Genomic DNA, 24,625 nt, shown 5'->3' on the forward strand with positions numbered 1-24,625 from the left:
CGGTTCTGGACTGGGCTCGGCTGGGAGCGAGCGAGGGCTGGGGACGCTGGGGCGAGTGCCAGTCCCCCGGTTCGACCATCTGCCCGCCGCCCGGACGCCTGGGCCGCGGAGTTTGTGTCCCGGCTCGGACCCCGGCGCCCAGCCCGGAGCCGTAACCTTGAGGCGGCGGCGGCGGGGCCGGGCCGGGCCGGACCGGGGGGCGGCGGCGCTGGATCCGCGGCCCCGAGATCGCTGGCGGGAGATGTCGAACCCCGGGACGCGCAGGAATGGCTCCAGCATCAAGATCCGTCTGACAGGTACGGCCAGCAGGAGGCCCACGCCGCCCTCAGCTCCCTCTCAGACCCCTCGCAGCCCCTTAGCAGCCCCGGAATTTCCTCAATATCGCCCTTGTAAAGTGTCCCTCCCCCAACCGGCCGTTGTCCCAGGACCTCGTCACCCCCCTCAGCGTGTGCCCCTCGCTGCTCCCGACCCCGCCCCCTCGCTTCCCCCTAGGCCCCGCCCCCTCGCTTCCCCCCGGCTCCTCCCCCTTGCCTCTCAGCCCCATCTTCCTTCTGCCTGCTGCCTCCCGCACACCTGCCTCCTTGCTGGCTCTGCCCCTCATTTCTCACCCCCAGCATCCAAGTCCGTTCCCGCCTCCCTCACACCTGCCTCCTTCCTTCTCCCTCCCGGTCCCGCCCCTACGCATTTCACTCCCCCCCCCACAACAACACTCTTCTCTCCTTCTCCCTCACACCTGCCTCCTTCCTTCTTCCTGGCCCCGCCCCCCGCCGCTCCCAGCCACGCCCCTCGCCGCTCCCAGCCACGCCCCCATGCTGCCTTTCCTCACCTGCCTCTTAGTTCCTCGCCCACTGTCGTCCCCTCACTTCCCTCTTGGGCCCCGTCCCCTGGCTTCTCACCAGCCCCGCTCCCCTCATTTTCCCTTCCCTCCCTCAGCCTGCCTTCTCTCTTCTCTCTTGCTCATCCCTCCTCACCCTTCCTCTGGCTTTCCTCCCTTTCCCCTCACCTCGCTTCCCCTACTGGCCCCACCCCCTTTCCTTCTTGGCCCCGCCCCCTCGTTTTCTCTGGAGCCCCTTCCTCGGTTATTTCCCACTCCTGCCTCCTTGCTTCTTTCTCTAGGCCTCAACCTTTCCTTCAGCTCGAGTTCCTGTCCTGTCGGTCACTTCTTCCCGTCCTGTCCCCTCACTTCTCCTTTGGTCTAGACCTCGCCAGTCTAGCCCACTTCCTTTTCCTCTCAGGGCAGACCACTCTCCACCCTTTGACTCTGCTGCTTCACTTCACAGCGTCTCTGCACTGCACTTGACCATCATCCTGCCACTCAACACTCTTGAGGCCCCGTTAGACACCCCCCCCCACCCCCCCCGGCACTGGAGGCTTTGGCTGCTGCACGAACCGTACTTCTGGGTTCATTCTCGTTTCATCTTCAGTGAAGCGCCCGTGTTCCCTAGGTGGCTCTGTAGTGCCACTTCGGGGGGCCCATGCCGGTCTGCCCTGGGCCTGCAGTGGGGTGGTTGGGCTGTGAACCTCCTTAGCGCGCTCCAGGGGTTCTGGACCAGTCTGCATATGCGCGTGCCGGTTCTTCCTCTTCTGCGATGTTTCCGGGGGCCACCTAGCAGTTAAAATTCATTCCACAGGCAGCATTGTAGTGTTGCAAATGTGGTCTTGCTGGGGGACTTTCCCAACCGGAATGTTCCCGGCTCTGGAGGGGAAAGAAAAAAGTTCCTTCTGATCCCTGCTGGGGATTTTCCCCTCGGTTTTCTTCGTGTAGTTTCTGGCCTAGTGAGGACTCCAAAACCAGTATCTGGCCAGGTCCTTTCAAAACAGAGAATAAGCGTGTTGAACACTTTATGGCAGACACAGGAGTCCTAGTGGTGCCGTGGTTAGCAGTCAAATGTCGTAGACACTATGCCACCATAGCTCCCTTTTAAACTAAAATTTCCCTTTAAAACCCATAGTTGTTGCATGATCCATTTTTTGTGTCATAAAAAGGGTTATAATTGTTGTTTTTACAGAAATGTCAGATCAGGAATTATTTGGACCCGGACCCAGTCTCTGGTTTTGTAAGGTCACAGATATATCCCATGGGTCTCTACTTCTGGAGAGACATAATCCTTTATACCAGGGCCTGGATATGAAACACTGCTCACTGCGTAGACGTACATAAAACAATTTTTTATGGCTATATAAAAGCCATGTTTTTGACATTGTAATACTTGTAAAACTTTTAATTACTGACAGCTTTAATTTGGTTCTCATTTACAATATAATCTACAAGTGAGATCAGATCGTTTTCTGTTTTCTTGTTAAAAGAGAAATAACTGATTTAGTGAGTTTTGGTAGAAATGTGATTCATATTTTAGAAGGAATAAGATTTTAGTTACAAATGTATGTGTCAGATTTTGTTATGTACCATTTAGTCGGACCCAACTCATAGCAACCCCTCCCCCCTCCTTGGGTTTCTGAGGCGGTATCACTATGCCTAAGGCACTTGACTCCTAAACAGAAGGCTGGTGGTTCAAACCCACCAGTCACTCTTCAGAAGGAAGATGGGGCAATCTACTTCCGTAGTTATACTGCCTCAGAAACCCAAGGAAGGGTCGCTATGAGTCAGGTCTGACTCGATGGCACATAACAACAACAACAACATCACTACAGTAGTAGATTGACCAACCTTCCTTCTGAAGAGTGGCTGGTGGGTTTGAACCACCAGCCTTCTGGTTAGCAGTCACGTGCCTTAGGCACTACGCTACCAGAGTAGCATACACACACACATATGGGAGCTCTGGTAGCGTAGTGCCTAGTTGACAGATCTGGACCTGGTCCTTTTCCTTGTGAAAGACAGGAAAATTGTTTTTGGATTCAGCGACTGAAATGTTATAGATACAGAAATGTTTTTAAGAGTTTTTGGATGACGTTTGATATAAAAGGATCAGAGGGTGATGTGTGTTCGTCCCAAAGCACCTTTCCTCTTTATCCCCCGTTGTTAGCTGCTGTGGAGTGTAGAATTGGCCCCTGACTCACACTGACTCAGTGCACAACAGAATGGACTGAAATGCCATCTGGCCTGCATCAGCCCGTGACTGGTTGAGGATTGGATTGTTGTGATCTATGGGGTTTTCACTGGCTGATTTCTGAGTAGACTGCCAGGCTTTTCTTCCGAATCTGTCTGTGTTGAAACCTGTTCAGTGCCATAGCGACACCCAGGCCTCCGCTGATAGATCGATGGTTGGTGGCTGCATGTGAGGTGCGTTGGCCAGGAATTGAACCTGGGTCTACCACTGAACCACCAATGCCCCTTTTCTCCTACTGGATACTATGAATGGATCTGCAGGGATGTGTGTCATGGATTGAATTGTGTCACCCAAAATTATGTCAACTTGTCTAGGCCATGATTCTCAGTGGTTTGGCAGTTTTGCAGTGATGTAATTTATCAGTTATGTCATGATGTAATCATCTCCTTGATGTGATCTGATGAGATCAGCCAATGAGTTGTAAGGTGATTGGGGTGGGATGCAACGCCCTCACTCAGGTCATAGCCTGATCTGATGTAAGGGGAGTTTCCCTGGGGGGTAGCCAGCATCACCCTTTATCTTACAAGAGATAAAAGAAGAGAGAAGGTGGCAGAGAAAGAGAGGGACTTCCTTACCACCAAAAAAAGAAGAACTGAGAGCAGTGTGCATCCTTTGAACCTAGGGCCCCTATGCTGAGAATCTCCTAGACCCCACTAATCCCTTGGACTAGTTGTTTCCACGTGTCTTTCGTTTTCTTTATTCTTTGCTTTGGAAAAGGAGAGCGAGACCCGTTGTTGTATCTAGTAAGCTTGTAAGTAAGAGAAATAACTGATTTAGTGAGTTTTGGCAGAAATGTGATTCATATTTTAGAAGGAATAAGGTTTTAGTTACAAATGTATGTGTCAGATACAAGGACACACACACCCACACACACACATATATCCTAGTTGGCAGGTCTGGACCTGGTCCTTTCCCTTTTGAAAGGAAAATTGTTTTTGGGTTCAGTGACTGAAATGTCGCAGATACAGAAATGTTGTAGATCACTTGTAAGCTTTAAGACCTCACTTGCTACTCACCAAAGTAGGATGTAGAACAGTGTTTTTGTGTGTAGCATGTTATACCAGTTGAGCTTGATGTCCTCTGTGACTATGGTCCCAAGTCCACAGGTCCAGCTACTCGTTCCTTCAAGGTAGTTAGTGGTGGCCAAGAAGTTATCGTAACTTTGTCCCTTGTTAGCCCTGTTACATATTTGGACATTCTTAGAGCACATACAAATGTGAATGTAGAATTATTGTCTGCCAACCTTGTATATGGTCACAGGTGTATTCCCTTTTGCCCAGACATAACCTGTCTACCCATCTGTTTACCTGTAGATTAACGTTTGTTGTTGCTGTCAGTGCCGTATTATATATGTAAAAGGGTTTATCTTTGGAACAAAATATTTTATTTGAAGATAGAATATCTTTTGGCCTGTTTTTTAAGGTTGTTATGGGAAGTCTGTAATCTCTTCACTGTTAGCAGATTGTATAAAGCTCTTTCAAAAGCAGACTTCTTTTGTTAGAGTTTTCAGAGTTTTTTCCCCCATGTGTGATATTTGAAAATAGGACTTCAAAGTGAGGAATATTCTGACCAGTCGGTGAATACCATATATGCGTAATTAAATGCAAGTACAAAGACATGAGAGTGAGAACATTTCCAATGTTGTTTTGTGCCGAGTCAATTCTGTATAGTGACCCCACAGGACGGAGTAGAGCTGCCACTAGGATTCGTAGGCTGTGCTCTTTACATGCGGATGTTGCCAAGTCTTTTCACCCAAGGATCAAAAGGTCAAACCATGGACCTTTCAGGTAGCAGCCAAGTTGCACCGCAGGGCTGCTTTGGTTGTGGGTAGAGCACTAGATTTAGTCAGGAGACTTGGATTCTGGTCAGAGCTACCATTATGGGCATGATGTGGTACAGATTCTTCAACCTTCCTGGGTCTCAGTTTCCTCATATATAAAATGAGATTTCAGCCCTCATTGCACCATCCTTTGATTCGGCTTTCTATGGGCTATGTCAGCTTGTCTACCTGCTGTTCTCAGTGCCTATGGGGCACACATGTTTTCTTTTGTTAGGTATCAATTGAATATCATTTCAGACATGTGTGTTGAAACACAGCACTTGGGTTCTTTTGATGCCAGGCATTAATTTTGTGCGTTGATGACATTTAAGGTTTTTCTTGAACCCATTTTGTTCCTGAAAATTACTGGGTAATATGATGTTGAACTTTGTACACCTGGCCTAAGCAGCAGAAGAATGTTTACTTCTTTGTACTTAAGAGACTATCACTTTAATTACTGTCTTTACAGAACTTCAGCAGGAAAATATTTTTAAGTGATATCAGTAGATTTTTTTGTTTATGATATGTGTGAAATCAAGGGGTCTTTGCTAAGGAGCTTACCCTGGGGACGTTTTAGGACTGACTGGCAAACCAAATACTTTGGGAACATTTTGATTTTAAAATTTGAGCAGGATTTTCAAAAATTTTGTTGCTCTGTATCACACAAATGAATCCCAGATACAGTACTTTGGCTACTTGGGGTTAAAGGATGGGAATTCGCACTGTAGGATTCCACAGTGCTCTTTGAGAAGATTACATTTTACCCTCATGCTAACCACTTGGTTGAAATATCCAGCCTTTCCTGTGCTTTTGTGCCCTGGAATATTCTCAGACTTCCCTGTGCTTGTCTGTCTCTCAGAGCGTGACTGTATGTGGAGAGAGAGAAATTCCAGTTCCAAGTGAAGAGGGGAAGTCGGCTTTCCTTGATAGCATATGGAAATGAGAGGATATTTTTAAAGTTGCAGCATGTGTGATGCAGGGTGGCTTGGGTTTCCGCATCCAGATGGTGATGATGCAGCTTGGGGAGAAAGACTTGTAGCAATAGCTGTTAATAACTTTAATTGATCAATAACAGGTGACCTAATTGCCTGGAAGTAGTTAAGTTTCTCTTGAGGAAGATTTGCCAGCTCTTGAGAGTGTGACTTGGTCAATTTGTAGCAGCTGAGGACCTCATTTGTGGAAGGCAGGGTAACTTTTGTTTGAGTAACTGCCACACAGTTGCTGTGATATGGTGGGAGAAGTGATGAGTCTTCAGCCTCACTGTTGGCGTCTGAGTTTGTGTAACATTTTCCTTGGGATTGGCCTGGAGTTTAAGGGGGGAATCATGGTGCCTCTTTGAATGGTGTTTTCAAAAGTGTAGTGGATGGCTTAGCTTAAGTGCCATTGCGAAACATAAACTGCAGTTCTGCCTTAAAACAAACCAAGTACATGTGGCCAGTATGGTTTGACTCTTGATTTTATTTGTGATTTGATCACATTTGCATTGAGGGGTCGCTATGAGTCAGATTTGACTCCACGGCAGTGAGTTTGTTTTTGGTTTGGTAAACACACACACAAACTTCCTCAGCCTTAGATTCATTTTTTTCTCCTTTCAATATTATTGATCCACTAAACTGACCTTACAGGTGAAATACTTCATATCCTTTGAGTCGGCATTGACTTGAGGGTGATGGGTATCTACCTTCCGTTTCACGGTAATTGGGATTTATCAGCACCATTCTTCACGTGAATCTCATTTCTGAACCCCAGATTTTTCCATCTGTCCCACCAGTTTCTGTTTTCTCTATTCAGTCACACTGTCACGTTTTGTCACATTACATTATCATTTTCTAGTGTGGCCATCGGGTCAAAGGAAGAGGTCCTGGGGGCCAAGTCACTTGAACAGAAATATTTCCTCACAAATTAAAAACAAACAAAAAACAAATAATATTTCAACATCAGCTCAATGGTCCAGTTAACTAGACTGTTTTGTCACATGTTAAAAGAGCTGAATTGTGCATATTATTGAGTGGTGAAGCGAGAAAGGGAAGTTCAAAAAATCTCAGTTGATGAAATGATTTGATATCTTCACAGTGCTCTGATTTTCTGGTTGAGAAAGCCAGACTTTTCGGATTCTTCTTTGGATGACATTTCTGTAATCCCAGAACCATTTGAGAGATTCATTATCTTTACATGAATAACCAAAACAAACAAACAAACAAACAAAAACAATTAAACACCCCCCAGTGCACACCAAAACTTAAATTGGTGGTTTGGTAAGTGTGATAGCCCCCATCTCAAGTTGGCTCATCCTCAGAAGCACTCAGCCAGCCAACTAAAACCCCTCGAGCCATCTAGCCTAGACCACTGTAGAGATGTGTTTAAAAAACACAAGCCCATAGCCATGTGTTTTCACATATCTCCTTTTTAAAATGTTAGAATTACTGTTGTGTCTACAGATGCAATTTAATCCATTTATAGATTTAAACTAAGTGGAATGCTGTTTCCACATTTCAGAATTAAAGGAAAAAAACCCATCCTGTTATTGTTTTAAAACAAGACTTAAATAATGTACCATCAGTGCGTCTGGTGATGCGCCCACTCTGCAGTTCTAGCTGTGCTCACCTCCACTGCCTCTGAAAGAATTGTACTTGGCTCAGGAACGTGGGGAACATGGATCAGTGAGCGGGAACCTCTCCTGCTGGCTCCCGGGCGATGCATCTCAGATGTCTGTGCTCATGGACCCAGCTTGGAGGTTGCTTTCAGGAGCCGGGAAAGCAGTCCTGTGAGGCTGTGGGTGGCAGACGGCAGCGTGCCTGTTTCCTCCATTGGCCATCCGCTGGGTCCTCTGTATGCATCGTGCTTCCCTGTGGCCTGAAGCACTGGCTTGGGAGGTGAAGACTCCACATATTATTCTTAACTCCCACAAGCATCTGCGGTGAAGAAGGGGCGTGTAGAAGTACAGTCTTTTCATGCCTCAAGTTCCCGATTTGTAACGAGGGATACCTGCCTTTTTAATAGCTCACAAGGAGCTAATAGAGATGTATGGCGTATTTTGATGAATAGTTATGAATTATTTATAGTGTAAGCAGCACAGTGTAAATACAGTGCATTCTTGTTATTTCCTACTACTCAATGACCCCTGTAAATGCTGCAGCTAATGAATGTAGTTTAACATTGAGGAAAATCTGTGGAATTTATTGATAAGCCTGGAAAAATAATAACCGAAAAGAATTGTCAAGGTCTGTAAGTGTTCAGAAGCTCCTTAGAGAAATAGTGTTACAAGCCAAAGCCAGCGTCATCTGGAAGCTAAAACCTTGGAAGCATCTCATTAAAATCAAGAACAGTTTAGACATGTGCACTGTTGTCACAATTGTTGTTAAGGAGAGAAAGACACCAGAAAGGATAAAATAATATTGCTGTTATTTGCAGGTGATGTGATTATATATCTTGGAAAACTCAAAAGAATCAGATGAAAACCCATAATAAACGATAGAACATTCTAGTAAAGTAGCTAGCTAGGAAATTTCTCTTTGGTAAAAATATGATAAATAACATCAGTGTGCCCAGACAAATTAGGGAAACAATTTGCCACATATGTGACAACGAAGATGTGGTTTCCTTGGTATGTAAAGAGCACTCAGAATCAATTAGAAAAAGTCCAGTAACCTAATTGGCAAAGGATGCGAACAACTCCAGGAGCCCTGGGGCCACAGTGGTTAAGTGCTGAGCTTCTAACCCAGAGGTCAGGGGTTCAAACCCACCAGCGGCTCTGCGGGAGAGAAGACCTGGCAATCTGCTCCTGTGAAGATTACAGCCTGGGAATCCCAGTGGGGCAGTTCTGCTCTGTCCCATAGGGTCACTGTGAGTTGGTGTCTGCTCGAGGGCACCCAACAACAACAACGGACAGTTCACAGAAAAGAAGATGCCAGTGGTTTGGAACATTTACAGAGCTGTTCGGCCTTATTCATACCAAACAGAACAGAAACTGGGAGGGGGGTACTGTTTTTCATCCTGTAGATCAGTAGAGACCAAAGAGTTTGAAAACATGGTGAACACAAGGGTGTGAAAATCAGGAACTCTTATATCGTGGTTGGGAATATAAATTGATAAACTAGGTGTGCGGGCAGTTGGTTCCATCTATCAGGTAATAAATGCACATACCCTCTGGGTCTCCTTTAGGAATGTTTCTTACAGTTAAAGTCACACGTTTATATAAATCTTTTTTTTTTTTTTTTCTTCTTTTTTCTTTTTATTAGGATTTGGGTGAAGATTTACAGAGTAAATTCACTTTTCATACAGCAGTTCACATATACTTTGTCTCATGTCATTGACCAAAATTTACAATGCAGCAGCTCCCCTCCCACTTCCTCCCCATAGTTACCTCCTCCCAGTGCCTGTCCCTTCATACTCTTCTGCACCCTGAGCTATCTCCCTGTCGTTTATATAAATCTTATGTGCAAGAATATTTGCTACAGCATTGTTTGAAATGATAAATACTGACAACAACCTAACTGCGTTAATGGAGCACTAGTTAAATAATTATAGGGTAAAACCTGCAAAAGTTGGAACCTGTGTAAAGCAGAAACCTGTCAGATAAGCAAAACTCAAATATTTTCCACTAAAATGAGTGATAGAAAAGTGATAAGACTACCCTGTCAGAGGTGGAAAACTCAGAGACCTGCCCTCTCACCCCCAGCTCTTCCAGGCTTCACTGTATCCCCAAGATGGAATACTGTATAGCTGTTTAAAAGAAGATGGTACCATTTTATGCTCTGGTCTGGAACATTCTGTAAGGTACTAAGTGAAGAAAAGCAAGCTTCAGAACAGTGGCTGTTATATGCTACTCCTTGAGTAAAAAATAAAAATAAAAGGAGAAATTTATAGATAGATTTGAATAAAGTGCCAGTGGATGCATCCTGGTGAGAATTTTAGCTGTAGTTTCCTCTGGGGAAGAGAACTGAGGCCCGGGGGTCAGGGCTAGAGAGAAACTTCTTTGCACTGTATTAAGTTGGATTGACTCCACGGCAGCAACAAGTTTTGTCCAGTTTTATCTCTGCCCTCTTTCACCCCCTGAGCATGTATTATTTTCAACAATTAAAAACGTTGGAAACAAAAAAAGAATCTACAGCTCTTGAAAGAGGGAAGTGTTTCTTAGAGCAACTAGTGTATTAGTTGCCAGAAGTAATTGTTTCAAATCTACATGTTTTGAAAATTAAAAGTAAGTGTGTGCCATATGTGTTTTAGGGAGCTCTGGTGGCACAGTGCCTAAGGCATCTGACTGCTGACCAGAAGGCTGGTGGTTCAAACCTACCAGCCACTCCTTGAGAGGAAGGTTGGGCAATCTACTTCCGTAGAGATACCGCCTCAGAGACCCAAAGAAGGTCATGGTGAGTAGGGTCCGACTCGATGCAGTGAGGTTTGGTTTTCGGGATACGAATTTGAAAGGTACGAGCTTAGTTCTCTCATGCTGTTGTAACAGAAATACCAGGAGTGGGTGCCTTTAGCAAACAGAAATTTATGTTTTCACAGTTGAAAGGCTGGAAGTCCAGACTGAGGGTGCCAACTCTAGGGGATGGCTGTGTCTCTGTTGGTTCCGGGGAGGTCCCTGTCTCCTGTGGGCCTTTGCTCCTGGGTGATCCACATGTGGCTTGGCGTCCCTCTCCCACAGCTCTGCTCACTGGCTTTTCAGTCTTTTCTATCTCAAAAGAGATCTATTTAAGACACCTCCTACACTAATACTGTCTCATTAATGTAACTAAGGAAACCTGTTCCCAGATGGGATTTTGACCACAGGTATAGGGGTTAGAGTTTACAACCCCTATTTTGGAGGACACAGTTGAACCCATAACAGATACCAAATAGCAATTTATACTCTGGGCATATACCAGTGTTTGTGTGTATTTCCTCATCAGGAAGATTCCTGCCTCCCAGAGAGTAAGATATTTTGTGTCCCTTTCTTGTGGGTCTGAATCAACTCATTTTTCCAGGGCATGTTTATTCTAATGGAGACACTGTCCCCAGGTGACTTGTGCTAGCATGATATTAACATTAACACAAATGATTTTTTTTCTCAGTTCAGAAGTATAGTCCTCCTTAGACCTAGTTTAAGGAACCCGGATGGCACAATGGTTAAGGCATTCATTTGCTAACCAAAAGGTCAGCAGTTTGAACCCACCAGCTGCTTGCTCTGCAGGAGAAATATGAGGCAGTCTGTTTCCATAAAGATTTACAGCCTTGGAAACCCTATGGGGCAGTTGTACTCTGTTCTGTTGGCATGAGTCGGAATTGAATCAATGGCAGTAGGTTTAGTTTTTTTTTTTTTTTCGGTCTGAATGGTGTAAACAGTTTGCACTAGGCTAGTAACCTGTAGGCTAGTGATTCGAACCTACCCAGGGGCACTGTGAAAGAAAAGGCCTGGTGATGTGCATCCCCAGAGATTACAGCCAAGTTCTATTCTAATGCGTGAGATTGCTGTGTGAGTTGGAACTGATTCCAACACAAGGCAGCAACAACAGACCTAGTTTATGTAATGAGTACTGTACTTTGCAAGGCTGGGATCTTGACTTCAGAATAATGGTGTTGGTTTGTATTATTTATTTAAAGGAGCCCTGGTGGTGCCTTGGTTACAGTGCTCAGCTATTGACCGAAAGGTAGGCAGTTTGAGCCTACCAGTAGCAGTCTGCTCTCCTAAAGATTACAGCCTTGCAAACTCTGTGAGGCAGTTTTGCCCTGTCCTACGGGTTGCTATCAGTTGGAATCGACTCACTGGCAACAGGTTTATCATTCATTTGTATACCATTTGGAGTTATCTCTGACCTATTTTAGTAAAATACTCTCATTCCTAAAATGGGGGTAAAAATGGAGTATTTATTTATTGTGTCAACCACTAATAACAATTTAATATTTTTGCCAATAATCAATGTTGAGTTTGTTTTGAACTTCTGTAATGGCTTGTTTGTTAATTTTAGTAGTGCATAAGAAAGAAATCTTGCCTAAAAAAGATATCTGGCTGTACAAAAGTTACAATCACATGTAAGACATTCCGTTTTTTTCTTAGCTCTTTGGGATATAAACCCAAAGTTTTACATAATTGTATTTCTAAATATATGACCTAGAAAGTTACAGATTTGAGGATTACCTGATACCTGTTCATTCATGTCAACCATACTAACGCCTTATGTCTGCAGTGTGTTTCGTAGTCCCAAAGGGTTCTCATATACGTCTCCTCATTAGAGTCAAGATACCAGTGCAGATTCCAAGCTGAAAATCTTAGGTATGGTGCTGAAAAAATAGCATGTAATTTGCTCTATCCTTTAAAAACATATTTTGCAAGACAGACAAGGATGATCTCTCTTGTCCTAAATGGATAGTCATTTCATGTTCAGATGCAAAAATGCTCAGGCACACTTAATCCAACTTTAATAAATTCATATACTGTATAATGATCAGTAGTCATGTGCAGGAAAAAGACCTAAATTTACATGGGGCATTTATTTAACTATTAGGTTTATGTGAAGGTAGCCCATATCCCCAAATTAGACAAGCTTATTTATTTATTTAAGATAGCCTTTTTTTTCCTCTGTAATTAATTATGCAAAGCTGGAAATCCGATGTTTACCTCCTTCCCAGCCCCCAGCATGCCTAGTAGACATCTGAAGCTTAACGTTGCACAGTTTTCTCCATTCATCCCTCCCTAAAAACCAGCCCCCCCAAGTCTTCCCCATTCGTTACACTTGCCCAGTTGCTGATGCCAAAAATTGAGGCCCTGTTGTCATTCTTCACAGTGAATCCAACCTCAGGTCCTTTTGTTTCTGCCGCCAGAGTTTATCTAAGTTTGTCATCTTCATGCCCACTGCTCCCATTCCAGTCTAAGGCATGATCATTTCTTGCTTGGCCAGCTGCTTCTTGCCCTTTTGTTAATTTAAATGTTACAACCAAAAGCATCCCGCTATAGTATTTGTCTTTTTCAAAGATGTTGAAAGATTTGTTATCAAAATCCTCCTTTGGGCTAGTTCCAAAGTAGCGGTGGAAGACTGCCTACGAACATGACCCTGTCTCTGGGCTAGTGCAGCCCTTTCACTCTGCTGCCCACTGTTGACTTTGCCTCCAGCTCCAGGAGCCTGGTGAGCCCAGCAGTAGTCTCTGTCAGGGGAAAATGGAACTGCCCATGGTCAGTGATTTAGGGATGGTCAAATGACAAGTTTAACTGTGTCTACGACACCGTAGTACAACCGTGGAGAGAGACCAAGAACCTAAATTGAAGACTATTTGAAAGAGTTAAGAATGGGAAATACACTATCATATATGGTAGGGAGCACATACGACGTTCTGCTGTATGTCAGCAGCCCACTGATTGCCTCCGGATAACTCATGATTTTATCATCCCCCTACTTTCTTCTCCCAAGCTGCTGTGACCCTCATGTGCCTCATTTTGTAGTGAAGGACATCACCAATGAGCCAGTTGCTCAGAACAAAGAGCATGATGTCCTTCTTGCCTCTCACATCCTCCAGAAAATGTCAACTCCAGCTCGCAAACCGTATCCTGAATCTCTGCTTCTCTCCATCTCTACAATCACCACCTTCATCCAGGCTTCATCACCTTGCTTAGAGGGCCTGCCATAGCCTCCTGGATGATTTTCCTACTTGGTTGTTTTTTTTAAGTAATCATACACATACAGAAAAGAGCCCCGGACAGTTCACTATCTCATAAACTGAACATTATAACTGGCATCCAGATCGGTGTTTGTCAACTGGGGATGGTTTTGCTCCCCGTGGGACGTTTGACAGTGTCTGGTGGTGGTGGTGGTTGTTACATGCCATCAAGTCGGACCCGATTCATAGCGACCCCTCCTTGGGTTTCCACGGTGGTACCACTATGGAAGTAGATTGCCCAACCTTCCCTTGAGAAGTGGCTGGTGGGTTTTAACTGCCAGCCTTCTGGTTAGCAGTCAAGTGCTTTAGGCACTACACTGTATGTTTAATTGTTAGACCTTTAGGGATGGTACTGGTATCTAGTGGGTAGATGCTGGAATGGCTTGCAAACATCCTGCAATGCACAGGTTAGCTCCCACCACAAAGAATTATCCAGCCTATGGTGTCAGTAATGCTGGAGCCGGGGAGCCCCAATCTAGATCTAATATTCTATTCTTGTTGTAGGGTTTCTGCATCTAGATCACGAAGTAGAATATACCAGTACCTACAAGTCCCCACAAGCTCTCTTCCCAGTGAGCACTGCCCAACCCCCAAAGATAACCACTATGCTGACTTACATCTCTGGTAGCATAGTGCCTAAGGCACTTGACTGCTAACCAGAAGGCTGGCGGTTCAAACCCACCAGCCACTCCTCGGAAGAAAGGTTGGGCAATCTACTTCCGTAGTGATACTGCCTCGGAAACCCAAGGAGGGGTCGCTATGATCGGGTCCAACTCGAGGGCACATAACAATATAACATGCTGATTTACAACCATCTGTTCTTGAACTTGATATCAATGGAATCATAATGTTTTGTTCAGCATTGTGTTTGTGAGATTTGTCCATATTGTTTTCTGTAGTTGTCGAGCGTTCATTCTCGTTGCCGTTTAATAATATTCCTTTGTGTGAATGTATCATAATTTATCCTCTTACCTGTTGAGAGGCAGTTGGGCAGTTTCTAGTTTTGGCACTTATGAAATATTCTTGTACGTATCCTTGGTAAATACGTGTATGCCTTTCTGTTGGGTGTATGCTTAGGAGTGGAATTGCTGGTCCTAGGTTAGCATGTGTTCAACCTTAGCACAGACTGCCAAGCCCTCTCCCAAAGTGGTGCTGCTGCCTCCCATTCCCACCAACAGTGGACGACGTCTGGTTGCTCCATGTTTTTACCAACCTTGATATTTTCTGTCTTTTATTTTAACCCTTTTGGTGGGTGTGGATTGGTTCTGCCTCTGCTTTTCTGTAATCCTTGCCTTAAATGGCATCCTTAGAAATCTTGTATTTTAGCTTTTTATTTTGAAATATTTATAGAATCATAGGAGGTTGCAGAGAAATGTACAGGGAGGTCCCATGCACCCGTCACTCAGCCTCCCCATTGTTAATATCTTGCATAATGCTGTTACGTATGAAAGCCAGGAATTGACATTGGTACAATCCACCAAGCTTTTTCAGATTTTATCAGTTATGCATGCATTTGTGTGTGTGTAGTTCTGTGCAGTTTTATCACGTGTAGATTCATGTAACGACCACAGTCAAGATGCAGTATTGTACCATCACCATGAGGTTCCCCTTTACATCCCGTCAGTCTTACCCACCCCTTCTTTCCGTCCCTGGCCCCTGGCCCCTGGTAACCACTGATCTGTTCTCCATCAAGAAATCTTTTAGAAACTTAAATCAGAACATACTGTTTTCTTTTGTTAAAGCCCTCCAATAGTTTCCTTACTCACTAGCGTATAGCCACCCTGATCCTTCTGTGCCTAAAACATGGCAGGCTTGTTCCTTGTCCTTCAGGTCTCAGCCTAAGTGTCATCTCCTCAGGAAGACATCCTTTCCATCCCATCTAAGGAGCTCCCTATCACAGTTGCCTGACTTATTTTCCTTGTGCCACTCAGCACTCCATGCTGTTTTCCTTTGGCTGGCTGCCTGTCCGTCCATCTAGCCATACGATCATTTTTATTTTCTGTCCGTGTTTTCCTAGTTACCTAAGTTCCCTGAAGCCAGGTGGTTTGCTGTCTTATGTAATTCTGTATCCCCCCGAACACCGCATGGTACGCAGTAGTGTTTCCACACAGTTGTTAAATGAAAGAACTGCCGACCTCTCTCCTGTGTGGGCCCTCTGCCCACACTGGAGTTGGGTCTTGGAGGATGCTCTTCTGGAGGCAGTTGCTTAAGTAGGACGCTTCTTGTATGAGTTAGAGTGCCTGGCCATCGGGCAGTCACAGGCTGCTGTCAGCCAGGCTTGGGGTTTGTTTCACTGTGACACTCTAAAACCCTAGTCTGCTTTTTTCCTGGGCAGTGCCAGGGGCTAGAACCCTAAGCCTGAAAAGTGGTCACTGTTCTGGTTACCTGGTGCCGCTCTGATAGGAATATACCACAAATGGGATGGCCTTAACAAACAGGAGTTTATTCTCTTACTGTTTGGACGCTTTAAGGCCAAGTTAAAAATGCCAGGCTCTAGGGACTGTGTGAAAGCCCCTCAGCCTTGGGCTTCAGCTCTGCTTCCAGCTCTCGGCCCACTGAAGCTAGAGGCGTTTCTTCACTCGGACAACTGCTGGCTGCTGAGGCTGTCAAGCCCAAGGTTGACAAGTAAAAATGCACAGTCCCCATGTTACCAAACCACATGGCAGGCCATTAACTCAAGTCCATTATAAGTCCCAAGGTCGGCAGAGCATGGCAGGCTGCTGAATAACGGCACGGCTACATGCAGGGTCCAAGCGTGCCATAGGCTAGAGACCATTCCCCAAGGCTTCTGCTTACATATAGGAAGCGGACCACATCCCAAAGGCAGCTGCTCACAGTGGATTCTGCCATGGAGCTGATTACCAGTCTCATCATGGGGAATACTACATCCAGCTGCCCAGCCATTCAACCAGGCCCAGCCAAGTTGACATACAAACTGAACTACCACAGTCACGGTGAGTCAGAATTGACTCAACAGCAGTGGGTTTTAGTGGGTAGAATTGGATCCATCTCCCTAGCTGTCAGTTTCATGGCCTTTTCCTTAGCCTGTCCTTCAGAGCAGTTGGAAATAACAGTTTGGGCAGGGATTCTGTTCATTTGCCTGCTGTCCATGGGATGCTTCACTCCTGCACCTTGAATGAGATTTCATGTCCAGGCTGAGCACACCACACCTACCAAGGGGCTTGGGGGAGACCTAGGGGTGAGGGTTCTTTTGCCCACCCTGCCCCATGGTCTGACTTCCTGCTGTGTCTGCCCCTGCCTTGCCCCACTTTATCCTACTCTCTCTCTAAATCACTTGGTCCCCCTGGAATGCAGTTTGTAGCAGAAAGAGCCTCTTTTTAGCAAAGCCTTGTTCTCTAGTCACTTGTCTTCTTACAGAACCTTACTCAGATGCCGTGAGCAGTAGTCAGTATGCTTCCATTCTTTGAGTTTTTCCTATTTCCCCCTTCATGCCCCCGGTAGCTTTGGGGGGTGCATTTGAATCTGCTAATGGGGTCAGCCCCAGCCGATAGCCTGGGACATCAGGGGAACAGGGACATGGATGCTGGGGCAGGAATGGACAAAGAACAGGACAATGCCGGTTGCTTTTTTTCAAAATGTATCCGGCTTTGCATCTGCTGAGTGTAAGAAAGACAAAGCCACCTGGGTACTGGCAGCAGGTATGAAGCAAAAGGTGCATTTTCATAAAAGTGTCAAGATTTTTGGCCACGAGTTAGCAATGGGAGATCTGTATGTGAACTTCTCCCAAGAAGTCTCTCTGTTGATTTATTGCAGAAGGTTTCTGGATTGTGGTATAATGTTTTATTTGGGTCTATTTTAATATTAAAATTTAAACACAGCTCAGGACAGATTGTAGGAATATTTGCATTATTTCTTCAGAGGTAATCGGGTCTTTTTTCAGGGGTGGGAGGGAAATGCATGTGATTATTTGTTGGTTGAATTCCAGATGTATGGAAAGGAAAAAGTATTTTGTTTTTATATGAGTTTAATTTGTTACAAGATAGATGATTACCAACCTTCTCTGTAATATATGCTTTGAATTAATATCTGCACTTGATATTTGGAATTCTGTATTTTCACTCCTATGTTCCTTAAAAAACTAAAAAGGCTCCTAAGACGTGTGGCTGAGGTTTGACCTGTGCTCCAAGGAATGGCTGGTGCTCTCGGGTCCCCAGGCTCTTCCTTCTGGGGAGGCAGTGAGACTTGGTGGTGACGAGCTGGGCTGGAGGCAGCCTGTGACTTCAGGTAGATTCATCTTAGTTTCCTTAGCGATAAAAATGGGGAAGATAACGGGAGCCCCATCATAGTGTTGTTGTGGATATCCAGTAAAATGACCCACATGCCATGTCTGGTCCATAGTAAACACTTAGTAAGTGCTAGCCGATACAGCTTTATGTCAGTGACTCTAAGATGAAATGGACGGGATGCTAGACTGTTGTTTTATGTAGCACTATAAGGAGAAACACTGATAATGACATGATAGCATGTGACCCATTTTAAGATTTCCATGATGTTAAAGTATGAAAAGTGTGTCTTAGAATTAACGGTATATGGTCTGATGACTGTCTTGGGCTGGGAAGTCCTGGAAACTGTTTGCATATCCACAGATTGACGCCATCTGTCATAACACAGTGTGGCCCCTTCATTTTGTTTTTGTCCAGAACTTACGCTGGGCTTGGTCTCTAGTGTTACAATATTGGCAATTTACACCTCACAATTTGATAATCATTAGGTGGGTTTTAATAGTGGGTTATATGAGACCCAAGAGAGGCTTGCCAGCTTTGGCTGTTTGCTTTTCCTTGGTGCTTCAGAAGCACTTAGATAAGTTTCTGGAAATCCCTAATACTCAATCCGAGTAAACGTGTGCTGAAACCGAAGGCCAGGTAAGCGATAGCGCCTGTCACCTTTTAGAACAGTTAGCGGGAGAAGGCCAGTAGGGAAGGGTCTTGGATATGTGCTCCGTTTAGAAAGCATGCATTTGAAAGCCATGTGTGCTGGTTGACTTTCCACTACGCTCCCACGTGGCCAGTATGTTGTAGTGCTTGAGGGATCATCAGAGGCTAAGTACCAGCTTGACATAGTAAAACACTGCAATGTAGTATGCTTAGCATAAATTTAGAAGTAAGACTTACAAGAACAGCATAGAGCCCTGTTAGAGAGCTTTCTCTCGGGGGCTTGGTGTTTACAGTGTTGTGAATGGGGTAGTCTAGGTCTGTTTCTTGATGTCACTATTGAAACGGATTGTGGAAGTCTTTTTGGAGACTTGGCTTGACTGTTCCCTTACTGCATTATTTATGGCTTACCTCACTCATCAGCTGAATGTCGGTCAGCAGCCTTCTCCTTTTGTTTGAGACATCCATCCGTGTGACAGGAGCCGACGCACCATTGGCTTACCTGGCCGTGTACCCCAGAGGTTTCCCCTGGCACATCTGTCAGTTGTTGTTATGTGCTGTCGAGTTGGGGAAGTGTTTAAATATCATTGGAGGGTGTGATTGTGATTTTGTAGACGACTCACTCCTTATGCATCCTGTACTTGAATGCACTCAGGAAAAGCACCATTGTTTTCTTTTTGGAAACCAGGAGGGTCTATTTGCTGCATTTTGTATAGGGTTCAGCTTAACTGTGCAAAAAATACACTTTTAGTTTAGAGAAGGAGTTTTGCTTTACAAAATGGTATCCCTGTATTTTTACTCCTATATTCCTTAAAAAACTAAAAATGCTCCTAAGACGTGTGGCTGAGGTTTGGACCTTTGCTCCAAGGAATGGCTGGTGGTCTTGGGTCCCCGAGCTCTTCCTTCTGCAGAGGCAGCGAGACGGAGTGGTGACGAGCTGGGCTGGAGGCAGCCTGTGACTTCAGGTAAATTCATCTTAGTTTCCTTGGCAATAAAAATGGGGAAGATAACAGGAGCCCTGTCAGAGTGTTGTTGTGGGTATCCAATAAAATGACCCACATGCCGTGTCTGGTCCATAGTAAGCACTTAGTAAGTAGGATAAAGGGGGAATTACTTCCGAATGGAGAGCCTTTGTCGACATGAGCACTTTTCTAATCACGTGAGTTGACGTGACGTGTGTATTTAGAATAGTCAGGAGCCGGTCCCAGAACCCCTCCGAGCCTTTACAGAAGGATACGATTTTGTCAGTGGTGCTCCAGGTGTCTGACTTCATGTGTTTGTTGTTTCTTGTACTAGAATAGCTTGGACTTTGGGGTGCAGTGTTTGGGCACTCAGCTGCTAACTGAACGGTCAGCAGTTTGGACCTACCAGCAGCTCTGCGGGACAAAGGTGTGCCGTCTGCTTTCACAAAGATGATAGCTCTGGAAACCCTACAGGGCAGTTCCATTCTGTGTTATAGGGTCACTGTGCATCAGCACTGACTCGATGGCAGTGGGTTCTTTCGGGGGGGGATGGTCATTAATTTGAAACGTACACATCATAGCCTGAAAACGGTTTCAGTGAGTGTTTTTAACTTGATCGTGTGTGCCTGTGAGAGGAGTACCCACTGAGAAGGAAGTCTGCCTTCCACCCTCCCTGCTAGTTAACTAGTTAACCAATTTGCCTCTGGAGAAGTAACTGTTGTTACCACTCTGTCACTAGTGTATTCTTTCACAAATGTTCTGTGTCCCCTCCTTCTCTTCCTGCTCCCCACCCACACGTCTGTCCTGCTGGCTCACACTGCTCCCACCGTTCAGTAGCTCACTAGAATGATTCGTAGAACTCAGGAACGTGCTATGTTTACGGGTACAGTTGTATTACAGGAAAAAGTATACAGATGAAGAGACACATGGATGAGGTCTGGGAGGGATCCAAATGCAGAGCTTCCATGCCCCTCTTGGACGTAAAGACTTTCATGGGCCAGGAAGCCTGTGGATCTTCTGTGTCCAGAGCCTTTGCTAAGGTCTGCTTACGTAGCAGGATTGACTGAATCACGCCCCCTCTCCTGAGGTGAGCTGATACCATGAGGTGGTCTTTCTGGCCCGCCACCCCCCACCCAAGAGTCACCTCATTAGTATAACCTGTTAGGTTAGGTGTAGTCTGGAGGCCTCAGAGACACTTTAGTCCTTCACTAATTTCCAAGGTTTTAGAGATTATCTCTCAGTAACCAAGAACAAAGACCAAATTCTTGGGGGAAGGTTAATATAAATCCCACGGAAACCCTCCAGCTCTGTCTTCTGCCATGAAGTACTCTGAAGCTGTGTGATCGTGTGTGAGGCTTCTGTCATCCCGGTCCCTTTTTCAGCCCCATCCCCAGCCCAGCCCATGTTGGACATGCAGTGATGCCAAGAAGTAAACCTCTGTCATGTGAATTTGTTTTTACCATGCTAGCCTCTCGAGCAGGAGCTCTGGTAGCATAGTGGCTAAAGCACTTGACTGCTAACCGGAAGGCTGGCGGTTCAAACCCACTAGCTGCTCCTCAGAAGGAAGGTTGGGCAATCCTACTTCTGTAGTGATACTGCCTCGGAAACCCAAGGAGGGGTCACTATGAGTTGGGGCCGACTTGACGGCACATAACAACAACAACAACAGCCTCTCGAGCATGTTCTCCCTTCCTAAGGAAGGCGTTTCGCAAGCTGAAAGAACTGAAGAAAAAATTCAAGCCTTGAGTTGCAATATTGAAGCATTCTTTGGGCAAAATACTGAATGATACGGGAAGCATCAAAAGAAGATGGAAGGAATACAGTCACTGTATCAAAAAGAATTGGTTGATGTTCAGCTATTTCAAGAGGTAGTATATGATCAAGAAGCAATGGTATTCAGAGAAGAAGTCCAAGCTGCAATGAAGGAATTGGCCTAAAAACAAGGCTCCAGGAATTGACGGAATATCCATTGAGGTGTTTTAACAAATGGATGCAGCTCTGGAGGCACTTACTCATCTATGCAAAGAAATTTGGAAGACAGCTACCTGGCCACTTGACTGGAAGGCATCCATATCTGTGCCCATTCCAAAGAAAGATCCAGTAGAATGTGAGAATTATCAAACAATGTCATTAATATCAAATACAAGTAAAATTTTGCTGAAGATAATTCAAAATCAGTGTAGCAATATGTTAACACAGAACTTCCAGAAATTCAAGGTGGATTCAGAAGAAGACATAGAATGTGGGATATCATTGTTGATGTCAGATAGGTTTTGGCTGAAAGCAAAGAATATCAGAAAGATGTTTACCTGTGTTCTACTGACTGTGCAAAGGCATCCAGCTGTGTGGATAATAAGAAATTATGGATAACATTGAGAAGAATAGGAATTCCAGAACACTTAATTGTGCTCATGAGGAACCTGTACATAGACCAGGAGCCTGTCATTCAAACACAACAAGGGGCTACTGCATGGTTTAAAATCAGGAAGGGTGTGCATTGAGATTATATCCTTTCCCCATGCTTATTCAATTGTATGCTGAGCAAATAATCTGAGAAGCTGGACTATATGAAGACGAATGTGGCATCAGGATTGGAGGAAGACTCATTAACAACCTGTGATATGTAGACAACACCACTTTGCTTGCTGAAAGTGAAGATGTCTTGAAGCACTTACAGATGAAGATCAAAGACTTCGTCAGTCTGCAGTATGGATTATACCTCAACATAAAGAAAATGAAAATCCTCACAACTGCACCAATAGGCAGCATCATGATAAATGGAGAAAAGATTGAAGTCAGGGATTTCATTTTACTTGGTTTCACAATCAACATCCATGGAAGCAGCAGTCAAGAAATCAAAGGAAGACATATTGCATTGGACAAATCTGCTGCAAAAGACCTCTTTAAAGTGTTGAAGAATAAAGATGTCACTTTGAAGGCTAAAGTGTGCTTGACCCAAGCCATGGTATTTTCAGTTGCCTTATATGCATTGAAAGCTTGATAATGAATAAGGATGACTGAAGAAGAGTTGATGCCTTTGTGGTGTTTGCAAAGAATACAGAAGGTACCATGGACTGCCAGAAAAACAAACAAATCTGTCCTGGAGGAAGTGCATCTGGACTGGTCCTTGGAAGTGAGAATGGCCTCACCTACTTTGACCATGTTATCAGAGGGAACCATCCCCTGGAGAAGAATATCATGCTTGGTAAAGTTGGGGGGGGGGGTCAGTGAAAAAGGGGAAGACCCTCAACAAGATGGATTGATATAGTGGCTGCAAGGATGGGCTCTAATACAGCAAGGATTGTGAGGCTGGTGCAGGACTGGGCGTGTTTTATTCTGTTGTACATGGGGTCACTGTTCATTGAAACTGAATCAACAACACCTACCAACAACAACAGCCTCTCCTGAAGGAGCTCTGGTGGCACATTGAGCTGCTAACTAAAAGGTTAGTGATTTGAACCTACCAGCTGCTACGTGGGAGAAAGACCAGGCAGTTTGCTTCTGTGAAGATTGACAGACAGCCTTGGAAAGTCTATGGGGCAGGTCTCCTCTGTGCTCTAGGGGCACTGTAAGTTGGAATAGACTAATGACAGTGAGTTGGTTTGGGCTTTGCCTTAGTAAAGATCGATAGCCTTAGAGACCCTCTGGGGCAGTTCTACTTTGCTCTATAGGTTATGAGTTGGAATTGACAGCAGTGGTTAGCCTCTCCTGATGGATATCACCCATTTCTTCCAAACAGCTGGGAAATGAACACTGTGAGTGAACCCAGTTCAGATTGCCTGAGAGTTTGTTAAGGAGCAAAAGAGCATCTAGTAAGATTTGTTAAAAAAAAGAAGAAACAGATAAGAGAGAAATACATTTTACCCCAGTGTGTTCCTACTCAAATGTAGGGGTGTGTGTGTGTGTGTGCGTGCGTGTGTGTATTTAAAAGGAATATATTCTGTCTGTGTATATTTAAAAGGAAGGTACAGTAGACCAATGAAAAAAAAAAGGAGAAATGAGCACTATACATTTTAATGAGGCTTCATTCTTTGATGTTGTTAGGTGCCATCAAATCGGTTTCAACTCATAGTGACCCTCTGTAACACTGCCCAGTCTTGCGCCATCCTGACAATCGTTGCTATGTTCAGGCCCATTGTTGCAGCCACTGTGACAATCCCATCTCCTTAAGGGTCTTCCTCTTTTCCTTTGACCCACCAAGCATGATGTCTTTCTCCAGGGGCTGGTCCCCCCTGATGACGTGAACAAAAGTACGAGAGGTGAAGTCTCACCATCCTTTGCTTCTGAGGAGCATCCTGGCAGTACTTCTTCCAAGACAGATGTGTTCATTCCTGGTAGTCTATAGTCTATCCAGCATTCTTCACCAATACTGTAATTCGAAGTCCTCAGTTCTTTGGTCTTCCTTATTCATTGTCCAGCTTTTGCATGTGTATGAGTCAATTGAAAATACCATGGCTTGGGTCAGGTACACTTTAGTCTTCAAGTTGGCATCTTTGCTTTTTGATATTTTAAAGATGTCTTTTGCAGCTGACTTGTCCAATGCAGTGCACTGTTGGATCTCTTGACTGCTGCTTCAGTGTGCTGGCTACTAACATAAGCAGCATAGTGAATTGCTTAAGGCCTTTTAGTCATTGTTCTCCCTTTGTGTTGTGGAGGGTGTGACTCAGGTCATCACCTTTAGTTCCCTTGAGGGTATATGTGTGAAGGTTTGGGCCAAGTTTGCTTTGTTGCCCTGGTCCTGAGTTTGGTTTGTCATCATCTCAGCCCTGGACTTGAGACAGCAGTCGGTCATCTGACCCATCAGTTTGGATTTGCCAACCCCTGCAACCACATGAGTGAGGAGAATCCTCCAGACCTACTCACAGACTTGAGACTTGACAGCCTCCCAGCGTCCACCACCACCACCACCACCATGTGAGCTGCTTCACTGGGAGTTTGTGAGTTCTGTGAGATGTTACAGTGAACTACGGAACCCTAAGAGGGGAGGGGGAGTACTGAGGGAGGAGGAAGAGAAGGAGTTGGTGGCAGAGGTGATGGAGTGGGACAGCAGTTTGGAAAAGTTGTACATCTGGGGCATCGTTCACCTCTGCCTCACTGGGACCAGCCTTGTGCTGATTCTTCAAACAGAAATTATTCGAGCAACATAATCACTCATAATTTTTGCATTAGAATTTGATGCTGATTTCTAGTCAGGTTATTTCTAAGAGAGGATAGACAAATACCAAAGCCGTAAGCATTAGCTTTACACGT

The 24,625-nt window shown here is 44.9% G+C and overlaps 1 protein-coding gene across 1 annotated transcript in view; it reads left to right on the forward strand.

Annotated features, from left to right (window-relative positions):
- Positions 1-241: 241 nt before the first annotated feature.
- Positions 242-24,625, forward strand: part of SMURF1 (SMAD specific E3 ubiquitin protein ligase 1) — a 92,989-nt gene continuing 68,605 nt past the window's right edge. Inside the window, 1 exon segment of the mRNA XM_042781078.1 lies at positions 242-296. Coding sequence (XP_042637012.1) covers positions 242-296 — 55 coding nt within the window.

This window comes from Orycteropus afer, unplaced genomic scaffold, assembly GCF_000298275.1.
Source record: "Orycteropus afer afer isolate SDZICR_OR568_19922 unplaced genomic scaffold, OryAfe1.0 scaffold00006, whole genome shotgun sequence".
NCBI lineage: Eukaryota > Metazoa > Chordata > Mammalia > Tubulidentata > Orycteropodidae > Orycteropus > Orycteropus afer.